The 18,148-nt window shown below is 52.4% G+C and overlaps 1 protein-coding gene across 7 annotated transcripts in view; it reads right to left on the bottom strand.

Moving 5' to 3' along the window:
- The window catches only part of NINJ2 (ninjurin 2), a 96,647-nt gene that overhangs the window by 783 nt on the left and 77,716 nt on the right, over positions 1 to 18,148 (bottom strand). For 6 of the 7 annotated variants that reach the window (XM_005569730.5, XM_015430211.4, XM_074006014.1 and 3 more), the window contains 2 exons: positions 1,066 to 1,297; positions 125 to 307 (listed from right to left, as the gene is read on the bottom strand). In XM_005569730.5, coding sequence (XP_005569787.1) covers positions 125 to 307; positions 1,066 to 1,297 — 415 coding nt within the window. Of the gene's footprint in view, positions 1 to 124; positions 308 to 1,065; positions 1,298 to 16,959; positions 17,168 to 18,148 lie in introns of those variants that run through there. The other variant, XM_065523533.2, reaches the window with a different exon arrangement.

Below are 18,148 nucleotides of genomic sequence, written 5' to 3' on the forward strand. Positions count from 1 at the left end.
TCTCGGAGCTACAGGCCTTCCCCCTTTGTTTGGCAAGGGGATCTGTTTCTTGTCCGAAAGCCCCAGAGGGGAGAGAAGGGCCGCTTGGGGAGCCCCTGAAGCTGGGGTCCCCATCCTCCCTCACCTGGGTCCCGGGTTGTATTGAGAGGATTTCTTGAGGCCCTGGCAGTCAGGAAGCCTGTCTTGTGTGCCCCGAAGGCTGTAATGAAAACATTGATGACCACGGTGAAGAAGACCAAGACGGTGGCCACGTTGTTGAGCTGGTTGAGTCGCCACTGCTTTTCTACCTCATTCAGGTTCAGCCGTGCTGCAGGGAAGTGGAGTAGGGGGAAGGGTCAGAGATGGGGCCACAGCACGGAGCTGCCCCCACAACGCCCACCAGAGTTTGGAGAGAGGGGCCCTTCAGAAACCCATGCGGCAGAAATCCAGGAAGGTGGTCGAAATCGGGCCAAAATGCCTCTGCCCTCGCCAACCAGCACATGGGGCACCCTCGTGTGCTTCATCCCACCAGGATTTGTGAACTTAAGCTGGGTCCTCTACGCGTGGGATGAGTGCTCAAGGAAGAAGCGGGCGAGCGAGTGGGTGAGTGAGCAGTTAGCAAGGTGCTGGCACAGTCACTCGGCAGGTGCTGTGGAGTGTCTGCTCCGTGGGATACAGGAGATAGGACAGGGCGCCTGCCCTTGTGGGGTGGCGCAGGATACCAGGAGATAGGACAGGGCGCCTGCCCTTGTGGGGTGGCGTGGGATACCAGGAGATAGGACAGGGCGCCTGCCCTTGTGGGGTGGCGTGGGATACAGGAGATAGGACAGGGCGCCTGCCGTTGTGGGGTGGCGTGGGATACAGGAGATAGGACAGGGCGCCTGCCCTTGTGGGGTGGCGTGGGATACCAGGAGATAGGACAGGAAGTTGTTCTTTGGGCCTGTGTTAGCAGAGGGCGCACTGCAGGTCAGTGTGTGGTTGCAAAGCTGCATGCGCCAATGCAGGGTGGCCCAGGGAACACGGGGGGCCTTTCTGCCGGCCGCAGGTGCCAAGGCAGAAGGTCTGACTGCGGGCTGGGCTCCTCACCGATGACCACGAGCAGGACGCCGATGGCCACCTGCAGGAGCAGAGAGAGGCTGAGGAGGGTGACCAGGGTGATGTAGTAGTGAGAGGACGGTCCCTGCTCCAGCACTGCCTTCAGCCGCATGGCGTTGGACATGAACAGGGCCACGTCCAGCATGCTCTCCGCCACGCTCTTCTTGGTGGCGTAATGGTTCAGGTTGATGGGCTGGCTCCTCCTGGGGTCGGAGCTTCCAGGCTGTAGGGGAGAGAGCACAGACTTACCAAGGGGGGCTCTGGAAGGGAAGAAGTTGACAGGTGGGAGAGAGGAGAGAGGTTTTAAAGCTCTTTCCAAACCAGGTGGGAAGCTCAGGGCAAGTGACACCCTTCTCAGTTTCAGGGCCTGATAAAATTAAGGGTTGGACTAGAAAACCCGTTAAGGACCTCTGCACTCTGGAATGATGTCTTGTTGCAGTTGATATTTCCTGGAGAGTCGCCCCTTCCCTCACACCTTCGCACACCTGGCTGGAGAAAGCGGAGAGGGTTCTCTGCTGCTGGTAAAATGCACCTTCCTCATCCTATTCGCTATTTTACCTGGGCCAGGCCTCAGCTTTGGGCTGTTTTCTTTTCCTTTGAGAGGAAAGCACCCGAGAAGACAATAAAAGGAGCTTGGTGGCTTTGGGTGAGATAGAGAAAGGTACCTACTCTCCATAACGCCGTGGCCCCCAAGGCAGGGTGCACAGCTCACCAGCTGGTCGTGGCTGGATTTCCATCCCTCAGGAGCACTGGAGCTGCCGCCCTGCTCGGGCACATGCTGTCAGCATACACATGCATGCATGCGTGTGTACACACAGTAATGCATACTAGTTAAACACTCTTAATTCATTTTAATTATTACCTTTGGCTAGGATTTATTGAAGCATAATTTACATTCGATTTGATTTTGAAGTGTAAACTAAAGCTTCTCAAGAAGCCACTAACTCCAAAAGACAGAATCACAATATAGGGCATATGCTGTGGGCCTCTGGGTTCGGCCAAGAAATTCAGACTGGGCGCCATGGCCAAGGGCAATCTGCAGTCACTCAAGAGTACTTGGAAAATTGATTTAGCAGTGCTGCTTGGAACAGATTGGGCCAGGAAGGGCTAGAAGCAGGGAGAGTCATTTAAAAGTTAGTGTCTTGATTTAGGATCAGAGTGAAAAGGAACTGAAGTGGAACAAGGTGAGAAAGGAAGGAAGGGAGGACTTTGAAAGATGCTACAGCCTGGAGGTAGGGAAGATGACCCAGCAGATCACCACGACAGGACAGATACCCGCTAAGTGAGGACAGATGAATGGATAGATGGATGCATACCTTATATGCACAGTGATGCATACTAGTTAAACACTCTTAATTTGTTTTTAATTTTTTTGGCTAGGATTTATTGAAGCATAATTTACATTTGATTTTGAAGTATAAAGCTTCATGGATTAAGGGATGGATGGAGAGATTGGTGGGTGGATGGATGGATGGATACGTGGATGAGTGGATGGGCAGGTCTCAGAGGGTCTGGAATGTTCCTTGTACTTCATGCAACCCCAGTAAGTCGCTTCACTTCTCTGTACCTCAGGGAGTTACACAGAGGACAGTTGATTTACACATAGGCTAACTGATTTATCCTATCTCTCAGAACCTTTGGATTCTATGAGGATACCCTGTAATGAGGCCGGGTGCGATGGCTCATGCCCGTAATTCCAGCACTTTGAGAGGCCAAGGCAGGTGGATGACTTGAGGTCAGGAATTTGAGACTAGCCTGGCCAACATGGCAAAATCCCGTCTCTACTAAAAATACAAAAAAATTAGCTGGGTGTAGTGGCACATGCCTGTAATCCCAGCTACTCAGGACGCTGAGGCAGGAGAATCATTTGAACCAGGAGGCGGAGGTTGCAGTGAGCGGAGATTGCGCCGTTGCACTCCAGCCTGGGTGACAGCTTTGTCTCAAAACAAAAACAAAACTCTGAAATGCAGCGGTCTCCAGACTTTCTTGATAGTGTCATCTCAGCATTAAAAACTGTTTTGGCCATGCATCCTCAATACATGTACATTCTTCCATTATCAATTATACATATTTTTATGGCACTAATATGTATAGTAAAAAGTAGAAACATTTGAGAGGATTACATAACATTCAATATAAATAGAAGTTTAATTTTCTTATCCTACAATATGGTCTTGGGCACTCGTCTTTGGAGACCCAGCTCTAATCCACATGCCTGGCTACAGATTGGACCAGTCCTCTCCTAGTCCAACAGAAGGGGGCCTCTCTTCCCCGGTCCGTCTCCTAAAGTTTGCCTTCAAAGCTCAGCCTAATGTCTCCACCCTGCTCTTCTCACTTCCTTTCCCAGCTCCTGGCCCTTTGCTCTGTTTGCCAGGAGGGTGTGCACGCACAGACACATTCAAGAGGCACAAGTGGTCATGGGTGCTAACAGCACCTGCTCTGATGGAATCCCCCCTGGCAGCCTATGCCCCGCAGGCTGCCCCTCTCTGACTCTGTGGACCAGTCACTGGAGGATCAAGCACACAGGAGTGGCTCTTTGACCACACTCCAGGCCACCAGCTTCCTACACAGGGCAGTTCCCTGCACCTGGGTTGTTCATTATCAAGATTCCAAGTGTCCTCAACTTCTGGTTGGGGCAGGACTCGCCGAGGGTAATCAGGAGTGTGCACTTTGGCCAGTGGAGCAATTTAAACACTTTCCCTGGGAGATCAGAACGGAGACCAGCGGGTAGCATTCATTCAATAGATTGAGTGTACATGCCAGGCGGTGCTTGGGGCTGTGAGGACCCCAATGCCGAACAAGGCATAGTTGCTGCCCCTCCCCGGGATCCTGGGTAAGCACTGAGCCACAGGCTGCTCGCAACAGGCCCTGGCAAGCTCCTTTTGACGGCCACCAAAATCAGGCTGGGGTCCGGGGCCCACAAAAATAAGGAAAACGTCCGTAGGCACGAAAGGAATGGAGTGCTCACTCTCTCTCCCCTGTCTTCGTTTGTGTTTGATTTTGCCGGGGCCGGGGTTTCAGCTGGTGCTGGGGGCAGCCAGTGAGGTTGGAGGAGGTAGGGACAGAGGGTGAGTGAGGAGCTGTGTGGACTTGGGAGGCCACACACAGCATTCAGGGCCTTTGGAAATCCAGTTCAAGCAAGGCCGGCTTGTCTAGGGCCAGCTGGCCTGGTTGGTTAGGGCCAGGGATCCCAGGGCCAACACTCCACAAAGGCCCATGGTCGGTGTCAGCACCAAGGCTGCAACCTGTGGCCATAGCCCGTTTGGTGAAGATTTGTCCTCGGTCCCCAAGAGCACTCATTAGGCAAGAGAGTCTCACCCCCTGCCCCCAAATTCAAAGTGCCTCTGCCCAGGCTCAGCTGTGCCCCCTGGCCTCCCTGCCCCATGCCTGTGCCACCCCTCCGCTCTCTTCCCCATCCTCCAGTTTGTCCCGTAGCAGCAAGCTTTGCCCTTTCTCCTCGTTCCTGGTCTAGCTTAGAGGAAGACAGAGCCCCTTCCCCCCAAATTTGTTAACAGTGAACAAAACCTTAAACCCAGACCTCCAGTGGGACGTGTTGAGCACTGACCAGTTAGTGGGGGAAGAGGCGGCAGTGGGTGGAAGGGGTGGGCACTTGGGCCACACAGGTCTTCCCAAACCTCTATGGAAAGTATTGCTATTTGTAAGTTTTAACAGAGCGGGTTGGCTTTTGTTGTTAAATTCATCTAAAAGCCATTGTTTCGCAGAGAATGTGAGGCTCGCAGTGTGTTCAGGGGGTGCGCCTCCCCCTTTCCTCTCTCTGAGGCCGACTCCGGACCGCCTTGAACTGCGGGTGCTGGGCGGGGTCTCGGCCCCGCGGGCGCCAGTTCCCCGGGTGTCCACACGGTGGCGCGCAGGGTCCGGGGAAGCGGCGGGACCGCGGCCGCCGGACGGTGTCTCCGCCCCGGGAAGCCACGCGCAGGACGGGGTTGGTGTGACCCCTCCGAGGCCCGGGACGGGAGCCTCGCCCGCGAGTCCGGATGGGCCGACCTGAAACCCTCCAAACACGCGTGTCGAGCCAGAGCTCAAGAATCAGCCAGAGCTGAAGTGGAACCACGTGGGGTGGGAGACGAGAAGGGCGGGGCGTCCGGCGCCACCTGCAGCCCGGGGCCGGCGCGTGGAAAGGCGGGCAGAGGCCCTGGAGCTGGGGGCCTGGAGAGGGGCCCTTTCATTGCAACGTCTGTAAAAGCAGGGAACGGGTTTCTCTATCCTTGCGGGCCCGTTTAGGTGCAGCCCTGCTCAGAGGCAGGGGGATAGATGAAATGACCCGAGGGCCCTCCCTTATAGTGGGAGGAGTGGACCCGATAAAGCCCTAAACCCTGCAGGGGGCCATCCTTTCGCCCACAGCCAGGGACTGGGAGCAACTCCACAGGGACCAGGGTGACCGAGGCGTGGGGAGCGCAGCAGGGTGGCCCCCGCTCCTGCACGGAGGAGCTGGCCCTTTAAGGCCAGGCCCAGGCGGGTCGGGAACAGAGACCCGGGAATGTGGGCTGGACTGAGGAGCAGAGCCACCCGCATGAGTCATTCGTGTTTCACCGGACTCTTCACAGCTGGCTCTCGCTTGCCGCCCTCCCCTTGCCCTGGCCCTGGCCCTGGCCTCTGCGCCCTCCCTGCAGAGCTGGCCCGCGTGGGCTGGCGGCCTCCACCCGCCACAAGCACACAGGGCTCTGCCCACTCCCGGCTCCTTTGGTGTTGATCCTCGAGGAGCAGGGGCCGGTGGGCTAGGATTCCGGGCCCAACTCTGCCTCTGGGCTTGGCGCTTTGGTGGTCAGTTTCCACATCTATAAAACTGGAGGAAAATCCTGTCTCTGGAGGGCAGAGGCCACGGACAGACAGAGCCACACTTTGCTCCCTCCACAGAAGGACGGACAGAATCCAAGCGGTTCCCATTTTCCCAGCCTGAGATCCTTCTCTCAATGAGGCTGGCTCTGTTCTCATTCTGCCCCACCCTGCTCACCCCTCCCCTGCCACTCAAGGGAAGCAGGACACTGACCCAAGACTCATTGCTTTGGGCTCCCAGAGTCCCTGTTCAAGGCGCGGTTGCCTGTGGGAAAGGCTGCCCATCAAAATCTGCCCAACCGATGACACCCGGACAGACGGGGAATTTGGGGCGGCATGAAGCTGGAGCCTGGCGAGTGCAGGGAAGGTGGGAGTAGATCCAGAGTTTGATCTGGACGCCTCTGGGCCTCTGGGCAACAAGAGGACATGGGTTTGGTGATTGGCATGGGGATGAGGCGGGGGGTGGGGGACACCACAGACCCAGCGGTCGCCAGTTTGCCCCGTTCCTGGGCCTGCCCGGCACAGTCATTTTCCTCCCTCTTCCACACCCTCCTCTCTCATTCCAGCTCAGACTTCCCTGTCACCTAGGCCTCTTGCCAAGTCCCAGCTCCTAAGGCTGGTGCAATTCCATCCCTTGAAGTCAAGGATTGCTTCATTGTTCTCCCAGACAGCCCTTTATCCCTTAATCCTTGTTGGCCTATATTTTTGTTTATTTACAGAACTTAGGTTGGATAGGAAAGGAATGCCTTTTTTGACAAAAAAGTAAACATGTTTTTACATTGTTTATCGATATTATGGTCAGTGGAGACCATAAGCTCCAACAGATCATTCTGCTCTTTCTTGGAAACAAGATTACAGGGCTGTTCTCCCAGAGGGCCACGGAGGTTCAGTAAACCCCAGAGTGGTAAGTAACTGCCCTACCGAAAAGCCATGGAGCCCGCAAATCAGTGTGTTTAGGCCCTGGGGCCTGTGGCAGGCAGTGTGTCCCCCATGGGAAGGTGTAGGCTGGTGAGGGGGAGTTGTAGCAGCCCGGAGGGTGTCACCAAAGGCACCTTGACCACATTCCAGCTCTGCTTTAATGACTGAACAAGCCGGGGCCCGGAGCACTGGACTCCTTTTCTTATCTGTGAGACTGAAGGGACTGGAACACAGGCTTCCTTGGGTCCTTCCTAGCACGGAGTGGTCTAGGGATGGGAAAGCCGGCTCTGAGTGGAGAATCCCGGGGGCCGAGGACATCGCTGAGAGGCAGCTGCAGGGCATGGGTGACCCTCTCATGAGTCATTCCTGCCGGCCCCGAGAAGACCCGCATGGGAGCTTCCTGTGTGCCAGCTCACACTCAGGGCTACACACTAGACAGGCCCAGAGGAACAGGGGCCAGTGGCCCTTCTGGTGGCCTCAAAATGACCGACTGCCTGGAAAAGCCGGGCCTCCCTCGAGAAGGAGACAGTGGCGACCTAGGCTTTTGGAAAGCTGATTTCTCACAAAGGGAAAGGGTGGGTCCCAGCCTGGGAAGAGTGATTTGTTCAAAGGAAGGGGCTTAGGTGAGCTTTTAATTCGGTGTCAGTCCCTTGTCAGAATTTAGCTGGGAAGGGTGCCTGGGCCTGTCCCGCTGTGAACACACATAGTGGGCTCTCAGTGCATGGGAACAATGGTGGCTCCCACCTACAGAGGACATACCTTGTGCCTGAAACAGGGTTAAACACAGAACATGAGTCGCTTTATGTAGTCCTCACAGCAGTTCTGCGAAGCAGGCGAGGGTATCATCATCACAGTTGAGAAAATAGAGGCTCAGAGAGACTAAGTAACTTGCCCACAATCACACAACACAGTTTTTAATTCCAATCCTCTATGTGCCGGAGCCTGTAATTTTTAATTAATTAATTAATTTATTTATTTATTTTTGACAGAGTTTCACTCTTGTTGCCCAGGCTGGAGCGCAGTGGCACAATCTTGGCTCACTGCAACCTCCCCCTCCTGGGTTCAAGCAATTCTCCTGCCTCAGTCTCCTGAGTAGCTGGGATTACAGGTGTGCGCCACCACGCCCGGCTAATTTTTGAATTTTTAGTAGAGACAGGGTTTCACCATATTGCCCAGGCTGGTCTCGCACTCCTGACCTCAGGTGATTCACCTGCCTCGGCCTCCCAAAGTACAGGGATTATAGGCGTGAGCCACCGCGCCAGGCCCAGAGCCTGTAATTTTCACCCTTACTCTACTGCCCCCGAGAAGTAGAAGACATACTTCCTACTCCAAGGAGTTTAAGATCTAAAGATAAACACACACAGCCTGGCTGGGTGTGGCGGCCCATGCCTATACTCCCAGCTATTTAGGAGGCTGTGATAGGAGAATTGCTTGAACCTCAGAGGTGGAGGTTGCAGTGGGACAAGATGGCGCCACTGTACTCCAGCCTGGGCAACACTGCAAGACTCCGTCTCAAAGAAAAAAAACAGATAAAAACCAAAAACATATGCGGCCTAAGATGAAAGAAGACTAGTCCCATAGGGTACACATGCACACTTACTAAGAGGAGGCATAACCTCTACCTAAGTGAAACTTGCCCAAGGCTTTCTTGAATCTGCAGTAGGGCTGTCTGCTGCCGCAAAAGGGGCACTAGACCCAAAGGCAAAAGGCTTGAGTTCAAACGGGTAAGAAGGGACCTGGGTGACTGGAAGAATAGGGTTGAGAGAGGGAATTTTATCTGTACCTTTTGAATTTTGAACCATGTGAATGAACTATCTTAAAAAATAAATTTGTGGCCGGGCAAGGTGGCTCACACCTGTAATCCCAGCAGTTTGGGAAGCTGAGGCGGGCAGATCACCTGAGGTCAGGAGTTTGAAACCAGCCTGGCCAACATGATGAAACCCCGTCTTGACTAAAACTACAAAATCAGCTGGGTGCTTGCTTGTAATCCCAGCTACTTGGGAGGCTGAGGCAGGAGAATCGCTTGAACCTGGGAAGGCAGAGGTTGCAGTGAGCCGTGAGCCGAGATGGTGCCACTGTACTCCAGCCTGGGTAACAAGAGCAAAACTCTGTCTCTAAGATAAATAAATAGGCCAGGTATAGGGGGAGGTTGCAGTGAGCTGATATTGTGCCACTGCACTCCAGCCTGGGTGACAGAGCGAGACTCCATCTCAAAAATAAATAAATCAATAAATTGGTAACAAAAGCAAATACGCACTCTGCTACGGTCTGAATGTGCCCCCTAAAGTTTATGGGTTGGGAACTTAACCCCTGCTGTAATAATGTTAAGAGGCAGTCAGGTCATGAGGGCTCTGCCCTCATTTATGCATTAATGCCATTATCATGGCGGTGGGTCAAGTTATCTCAGGAGTGGGTTCCTGATTAAAATAATAATAATAATAATAACAAATAAAAGATGATCTTGGCTTCCTTCCTCTCTCTTGTGCTTGCAAGCTCTCTGGCCCTGCCACCTTCTACAGGGAAGGATGTGGCATGAAGGCCCTCACCAGATACCAGTGCAATGCTCTTGGACTTCCCAGTCTCCAGAGCCATGAGCCAAATAAACTTCTATTGTTTATAAATTACCCAGTCTCAGTTATTCTGTTACAGCAACACAAAACAAACCGAGGCATACCCTGCAAAAGGCCAGTGGTTAAAATAAACTTATTAAAACAAAACCGAATTTATGACTTCATCTCACCCAGACCCTAGCTGGTCCTTCTCTGAAGTGGGAATAATATCTGCCCTGTCTAGCACAAAGGCTGCTAGAAAGATCAATAGGATAATGTGGGTGAATGTGCTTTGAAAACTGTGAAGTATTAAACAAATATGAGACGAGAAGGAAATCTATCCCACACAGGATTATACTCCCACGTGTGGGCCTAGAGGCATTTTAAATACTGTGTTGTGACTCAGGGCCCGTCCCAGCCCCAATTTCGAAGTAGTCACCATTTATGGTCCTAACAACTTCCACTGTGTCTGAAGTGCCTCCTGTACCCATTAGGCAGCCTCTCTCCTCGCTCCTGCTGGCTCTCACGTTTGAGCCGCCAGCAGGAAGAGAAATGCTCACACAAGCCCGCCTGCACTGGGTCTCCAGGGTCATTGTTACTCAAGTGTAGTCCTCTCTCCTGGGGCCCCCACCCACCTCTCTAGCCTGGTCCCCAGCTCCTCCTCCCACCCCTGGAGAGCGAACCCTGTGCCAGACTCTGTGATGCTCAGACGTGCGGGGCCACACCAGATTACTCACTGTTCCCTGAACACACCCCACCCTTCCCAGCTGCTCCTGCTCTGCTCCGGGACTAAAGGCCTTTCTTTCTCCGCCATGCTCCCCCTGGGGAAAGCCTTCCCTCCTTTGTAGACCCTGTCCCCAAGTGCACTCCACCAAGGCCCTGTTTGAAAGAAGGTCGCTTGCTCCCTGGCCTGTGCTGGCCTTGGCGTTGTTGAGACCTCTTGAGACGGCTCCTTCTGCTGCCCACTTTAGCACATGGACCCCATCTCCACAGGCCTGAGTCCCCATGGAGCCTAGCTCAGCACCTTGTCCACAATAGGTGCACAATGAATGATGATTGCATTGAATTTTTACGAGAGAGCTTTTTCAAAAAAGGCAAAAGTCCGGTTTTTTAAGGGTGGGGCTTCATGCACAATGGCTTCTGGGTAGGGGAGAGAACTTTGCGAAGTGAACCTTTGCTCTTAAAATAAATGCCCCCACTGCAGGCAGAGCTCTTTTTCCCCTAGATCCTGCTTTTGCTCAGCAGTCCTGAGGGAGCCTCAGGGAATGAATGACTGGGGCTGGAAGCTGCAGCTGGTCTTCAGGCCAAAAGCTGTAAAAGCTCAGACCCCTGAGGCCTTCTGTCTGGGGCAGGCCGCATGCAGGCTCCCTGGCTGCAGCCTTCCTCTGCCAAGAGCGGTGATCTCGCCCTTAAAAATCAACAGTCTCTAATCCACGTCGGGGTGGGGTGTCTTTTGCGTGTTATTCCAGCAATAATAGGTGACTGGTCCAGAGACCTCCTCCGGGCGCTGGGCACAGTCTCACTGCGAGTTCCAGCCCTTGCCCGGGGCTGCACACTGAGGCCTGGGCTGCGGCGCCGAGAGGCCACGTGGGGAGCGGCGTCCCGGAAGGCCTGCGGCGCCGCCGTTGCCCGCCAGGGGGCGCCAGGAAACAGCGTCCGCCAGCGCGGGCGTTCCCCGGGCGTTGACCCCTTTGTGATATGGAGGTGCACGGGTTTCCCTGCAACAAAAGGGGCCACAGCTTGCAAACAGAAGCAGGGCGTGTACGGAAGGACAGGAAAGCACGTGCATTGAAACGGGAGCGCAGAGGGGCCTGCTTGCTTTTTTTATTTTAGTTGTTACTGGTTTTTTGAGACAGGGTCTTGCTCTGTGGCCCGGGCTGCAGTGTGTGGCCCGGTCATAGCTCACCGCAGCCTCGACCTCCGGGGCTCCAGCGATCCTCCTGCTTCAGCCTCCCAAAGTGCCGGGACTGCAGGCCTGAGCCACCCCCCCAGCCTCCTTGCTCTTTCTTAGGGAGCAGTTTCCACCTCCCCTGCAAGAGGTCACCTTGTCAGTGGCTTTCAGAAAAGACTTGTCTTCTCCGGGTTCAGAGTTAACGTGGATTTACCCACCACACAGACATTTCCAAAGAATCGATCTGCTGCCTCTCAATATCCACCCTACACAAGAGCACTTTCCCAATCCGCGCCTTGTCCTGGGCCTTCCAGACCCGTCTGGCCTTTTGCTCTTTGCTCTCCACCCACTTCGGCTTTGAGGTTCTCAGAGACATCCCCCAAGCCCTCCCAGCCAGTCTCTGCTGACTTCAATCCTGCTCATCCCTCAAGGGCTAACAAAATTGCTAAAATTTAAACGGTGGTAATTAAATGACGATAATGCTGTATGCCAGGCACGACTCCACAAAGCAGGTAGGAATACAGATGGTCCCCGGTTTTTCACCATCGTAAGCGATAAACTTTACAAACTGTACTTCGAGTATCCACACAACCACTCTTTTTCACTTTCAGTACATTATTCAATAAATTACAGAAGATATTCGGTACTCTGTTATAAAGGAGGCTTTGTGTTAGACGATCTGGCCCAGCAGGAGGCTAGTGTAAGTGGGCAGAGCACACTGAAGTTAAGTTGAGCTAAACTATGAAGTTCAGTAGGCTAAGGGTATTAAATGCATTTTGACTTACGATATTTTCAACTATGGGTTTATCAGAATGTAACTCTATCATAAGTTGAGAAGCAACTGTACTCCCATGTATATATATATATTTTTTTGAGACAGAGTCTCACTGTGTTGCCCAGACTAGAGTGCAGTGGCATGAGCTTGGCTCACTGCAACCTCCACCTCCTGGGTTCAAGCGATTCTCCTGCCTCAGCCTGCCGAGTAGCTGGGATGTAGTTCCATTCTACAAGTGAAGAAACTGAGGCTCAAAGACATCAAATGCCCGAAGTCACCAGATACTAAGGGATGGCCCCACTGTCTAAATCCTAAGCCTGCGTTTTTTTCTCCTATATACCAGTGGTTCCCCACATGTGGTCCTTGAAGTAGCAGTAGCAACATCGCCTGAAAACTTACTAGAAATGAAAAATTGTAAAATTTTTATAGAGATGGGGTCTCACCATGTTGGCCAGGCTAGTCTTGAACTCCTGAGTTCAAGCGATTCTCTTGCCTCAGCCTCCCAAAATGTTGGGATTACAGGTGTGAGCCACTGCACCAGGCCCCGAGATCACCCTTTTTTATTTTTATTATATATTTATTTATTATTTATTTATTTATTTTGAGATGGAGTCTCGCTCTGCCGCCCAGGCTGGAATGCAGTAGCGCGATCTCGGCTCACTGCAAGTTCTGCCTCACGCGTTCACGCCATTCTCCTGCCTCAGCCTACCAAGTAGCTGGGACTACAGGCACCTGCCACCACGCCTGGCTAATTTTTTGTATTTTTAGTAGAGACGGGGTTTACCGTGTTAGCCAGGATGGTCTCGATCTCCTGACCCCGTGATCCGCCTGCCTCGGCCTCCCAAAGTGCTGGGATTATAGGCATGAGCCACCGCGCCTGGCCTATTTTTATGTTTTTTTAAGACAGGCTCTCCCTCTGTCACCCAGGCTGGAGTGCAGTGGTGTAATCATGGCTCCCTGTAGCCTCAAACTCCTGGACTCAAGGGATCCTCTTGCCATAGCCTCCTGGGTAGCTGGGACTGCAAGTGCACACCACTACACTACATGTGTACAACATTTTTTGTAGGAATGTGGTCTCACTATGTTGCCCAGGCTGGTTTTGAACTCCTGGCCTCAAGGGATCCTCTCATCTTGCACCCTCAAAGTGCTGGGATTACAGGCAGGAACCACTGCACCAGGCCGAGATCATCCATTTTTTAAGTATTAGAGCTGGACGTTGAACCCAGGCAGGCTCTGGATTCTGTGTCCTTAACTGCTACAGCCCTGGAAGCATAGGCTGTGTAAACCCCTCAACGATGGGGACCAGTCTAAAATATTTACAGATAGCATATCTAGATCATTCCAGAGAGGAGTGAATCGATCAAAACCGTCTTTCGAACCAGTAGCCAGAAGCCCCAGCAGCTCCTGTCTCCCCCACCGGTGCTGCCAGCTGCCGTTCCTCACGGATCTGTTAGGGTCTAGTGCTTTTATTCACAGATCCTTTTCGTGTCCTCCCTCAGAAGCACTTAGAGCCTCTCTTGTTTTTGCTGAATCTTAGATTTCGTGGTGGAGCCTAATTCCAGACAGGAACCTAAACACGGGTAAGTGGAAAGGACTTTCGGAACAATTATCATGAAGCAAAATATCAACATTCCACATAAGGGTGTCTATGAGTTTTGTACGTCCCCACTAGATTATACATTTCCAAAAGGTAAGAGTTATTTCCTCGGGATTCAAGGCAATTAGAATAAGAAGCAATGAGAGCTGAGCCTACCGTCTCTGGCTATCGTCCAGGTGAGACCTCATGAAGTAGCTCAGATCTGACAGTGAGATGGGAAAAGGGAAGGTGGTGAATTTCCCACCCCACCCAGCCCTGCAGACAGCCTGCCAAGATTCCTGTTGAGTTCAGGTCAGCAAACCTGTTTCCAGCTCCTAGCCTGAGCTAGGCACCTAGCAGACAACAAAGATCTCTGCCTTCCCAAAGCCCTTGTGAAAGAAAACTAGAATCTTGGGACCCCCAAATTCACTAAGCGGAAGAGAAAGTTCAGCTTGGACATGGAGTCACACAAAACAAACCAAAACCAAAAGACAAAACTGCCTTCCCTGTGTTCCCAAACCGCAGTCATTTCACAGGCTTGCTTTACCTTACATAAAACGCGGAGTCACTGAGCCCAGGACCAATTCATAACTGAGCCGTCCCCACTCCCTCTTTTCACACATAAAATGCAGATTCGTGGAGCACTATCCCAGCCTCACAGGAAGGCAACCGTAGCCTTGCAGCCTACCCACCCTCCTTTTAAAACATCTTCCCTTCTTGCTTTGCTCTTTCCCTTTAAATAGTGAAATTCCCAAAATCCTCATTGGAAAAAGCACAGGTCACAGATCTTATGGTGTTTGTTTTTTCTGAGTTCACCTTCAACCTTGGCAAAATAAATCTCTTGTTTCGGTTTACATCCTATTCTCCTAATACCCTAAAATGACAAAGCTTAGCAGAGAATAAGTGTATAAAAGGGGAAGCCAGGCGATAAAGAGAACTTATCCATCCCTCCCCAATGGAAAAGCTGCATGGGAACAAGGGGGCACCTAGCCTGGAGTACTGAATGAATGAAGGAGTAAATTAATGATGCACTTGTCAGCATGCGCAGTGGCTCACACCTGTAACCCCAGCACTTTGGGAGGCTGAGGTGGGTGGATCACTTGAGGTCAGGAGTTTGAGACGAGCCTGGGCAAAATGGTGAAACCCCGTCTCTACTAAAAATACAAAAATTAGCCAGATGTGGTGGTGGGCGCCTGTAATTCCAGCTACTCAGGAGGCTGAGGTGAGAGAATCACTTGAACCTGGGAGGCAAAGGTTGCAGGGAGACAAGGTCACACCACTGCACTCCAGCCTGCATGAGAGAGCGAGACCCTGTCTCAAAAAAAAAAAAAGGATCCATTTGTCATTCACTGTATTCATTCCGAAGAGACTTCAAAGGCAGGATCAGGGCGAGCTGAACTCGGTGAACCTCTTCTATGGTGCCTTCTGGGGCTGCCCGCCAATGGCTGTAGAACACCAACACCTCGACTGCACTGCCGATCCCTTCGCACACCAGGGCAGCCACAGTGTTTTCTGTGTGTGCGTGTGTGTGTCCATGTGTCTGTGTGTCTGTGTGTGCGTGAGCGTCTGTGTGCATGTGTCTGTCTGTGTGTGTGTGCGCATGTGTGCCTGTTTGTATTCGTGTGTGTGTCCGTGTCTGTGCGTATGTCTGTGTGAATATGTGTGTGTGTCTTGTGTGTCTGTGTGTGTGTATGCATGTGTGTGTCTGTGTGTATATGCATGTGTGTGTCTGTGTGAATGTGTATGTGCCCATGTGTCTATCTGTGTGTGAGCGTCTGTGTGTGTGCATGTGTCTGTGTGTGTGTGTGCACATGTGTGCCTGTGTATTCATGTGTGTGTCCGTGTCTGTGTGTATGTCTGTGTGTGTCTTGTGTGTCTGTGTGTATGCATGTGTGTCTGTGTGCATCTGTGTGTGCGCATGTGTCTGTGTGTGCACGTGTGTGTGTTCATGTGTGCCTGTGTGTATTCATGTGTGTTTGTGTGTGTGTCCGTGTCTCTGTGCGTATGTCTGTGTGAATGTGTGTGTCTTGTGTCTGTGTGTGCATGTGTGTCTGTGTGTCTGTGTGTGCGTGAGCGTCTGTGTGTGCACGTGTGTGTGTGCATGTGTGCCTGTGTGTATTCATGTGTGTTTGTGTGTCCGTGTCTCTGTGCGTATGTCTGTGTGAATGTGTGTGTGCGTGTCTTGTGTATGTGTCTGTGTGTGTGCATGTGTGCCTGTGTGTATTCATGTGTTTGTGTGTGTCTGTCTCTGTGTGTGTGCGTGTCTTGTGTGTGTCTGTGTCTGTGTGTGTCTGTGTGTGTACATGTATCTGTGTGTATGTGTCTGTGTGTGTGTACATGTGTGTGTATGTCTGTGTACATGTCTGTGTCTGTGTGTATACATGTATCTGTATGTCTCTGTGTGTGTACATGTGTCTGTGTGTCTGTGTACATGTGTCTGTGTGTGTGTGTACATGTATCTGTATGTGTCTGTGTGTACGTGTGTCTGTGTGTCTGTGTGTGTGTGTACATGTGTCTGTGTGCAGGTGTGTATCTATTGTCCCTGAGCTCAGCAGTCTCCTGGGTCCTGGCCATAGACCCATAGGTGAGACAGACAAGGCAGGGTTACTGATGCACTATCCGGAGGGAGCTCAGGGGGCCAAGGAGATCACGACAGAGAAGTCCCTGAGCACTGAGTCCGGGGATCAAAGCCCCTCCTGACTGGTGGACCAGCCTGAATCAGCTGCCCCTGCCAGCTTCAGCCAATCCAAGGAGGCCTGGGCCCGGAGCCAGCCTGTCTAGATTGCCCTGGCCCGAGGACTCAAGCCTTTTCCCTGCCAGCAAAGCAGGCCCAGCCTGGGTCCTCACACTGCAGCTCTCCTGTTCTCCCTCGTGATTCGAAGGTGGCCACTCACACATCCTCCCAGCCCCCACACCCGCACCTGAGCAGCAGCTCTGTGAAGTGGGCCAGGGTCCGGTCTGGGGAGAAGGTGAGCGGGGGAGGGCCTGCAGGCGGGTGCAGGGACCCGATTGTGCTGCGGACCGTCCAACTCACGCAGCTTCGGTGCTTCCCAGCTCACTTGTCTATAAAACGAGGAGACACCCCTCTCCTTCTCATGGTGAGAAGCTTGTATCTGGTGAAATAGGTGAGCTGCTGCCGAACTCAGCAAAACCCTCAGCAAATCCCAGGCATTGTCTGACTCAGCCCCAAGGTGTCCTGAGAGCCAGATTCTCCGTAGATGCTGAACTCGCAAACAGCCCAGGCCCAGAGGGCTTCCAATCCACAGCCTCTCCCTGGCTCCCTGCACTGACCCCACGCGCTGCCAGGCTCCCTGTGCATCCCTCTTCACTTCTTGCAGAGGCCCTGTGAGGGGAAACAGGATCCAGCGAGGACAGAACTTACCCAAGGTCACATGGCTAGGAGATCAGAGGCAAGATTTGAACCCGAGTCCGTCTGAGGCCACAGCTCAAACTCCTCACCACTGTGTTCCTCCTCCCACAGCTCTTAGGCCAGGGCCCCGGGGAAACCTCTCCGCCACTGCCTAACACAGAATTCGGCGGGGAGTGTGTGCTCAGGAGCGACTGAATGGACGGATGCAGGCAGGCAGGCTAGTCCTGCCCTTGGCGCTGGCCCAGATCCAGGCTGGAAGCGCCCTTTCCACAGAACAGGGTGATGCCCCAGGGCAGCCGGGCAAGTGTCAGGTCCCTGCTGGGCCCTCACCCTCTTTCTAAAAATACTAATGAGTGGGAGACCTCCAAGGCCACCAAGCAGATACGCAGTTGCTCTCTGGGGTCAGTCCTTCACAGCCCGAGGCTGCCACCTGGCATCTGCTGCCTCTGGGCCTCCCGCCCGACAGCTGACCCCTGTCATCCCTGTGACTTCACTGCAAGGCAAAGTCCAGTTTGGCAGAGGTGGGGACTCCTGGGCGGCCAGGAGGCTTGGCCCAGCTTCGCCCATGCTGAACTGTGGGATGCCAGGACAACTTGGGGGTCTCTAACCCCAAGTCCAATCAAAGCAAACCCTTCTTTTTTGCTGGGGCCATGAAATGGAGGCAGTCAACTCCCACAAAACCTCGAAGTGTGAGTGGCAGCCTGGCTTGGGGACGTGGACACTTAGAGCCAGGACAAGGAGTTGAGACCTGGCACTGCCCCTTCATAGCTGCATGGCTTGGGACTTCTCTCAGTCACCTACTAAAAATGGGGATCATAAGATTACAGAACAGTGATAGTATTAACCTATTTTTAAAGATCTATATTTATATACTTAGATCAATCTGATAGGATACGGACTAAAATATTAAGCATCATCTCAAGGCAATAGGATATCAGATATTATTTTCTTTTTTTGCTTTATCTGTATTTTCCAATTTTTCTTCAATGAACATTTGGAGTAAGAAAAACCCAAAATGTTAAAGCAACAACCATATAATTAGTACTTAAGTATTTGTCTTGACTTACAGGAGAGTTTGAGAATCATGTTCATGATTGGTTTACAAACTGTAAAGTTCTTTGCAAATGTAAATAGTTCTTATAATTTTCTCCAAGGGCATTTTGAAACTACAGGGATGGTGAGAGAATAGTTTCCTGGCCAG

The sequence above is a fragment of the Macaca fascicularis genome, chromosome 11 (assembly GCF_037993035.2).
Source record: "Macaca fascicularis isolate 582-1 chromosome 11, T2T-MFA8v1.1".
Taxonomy (NCBI): Eukaryota; Metazoa; Chordata; class Mammalia; order Primates; family Cercopithecidae; genus Macaca; species Macaca fascicularis.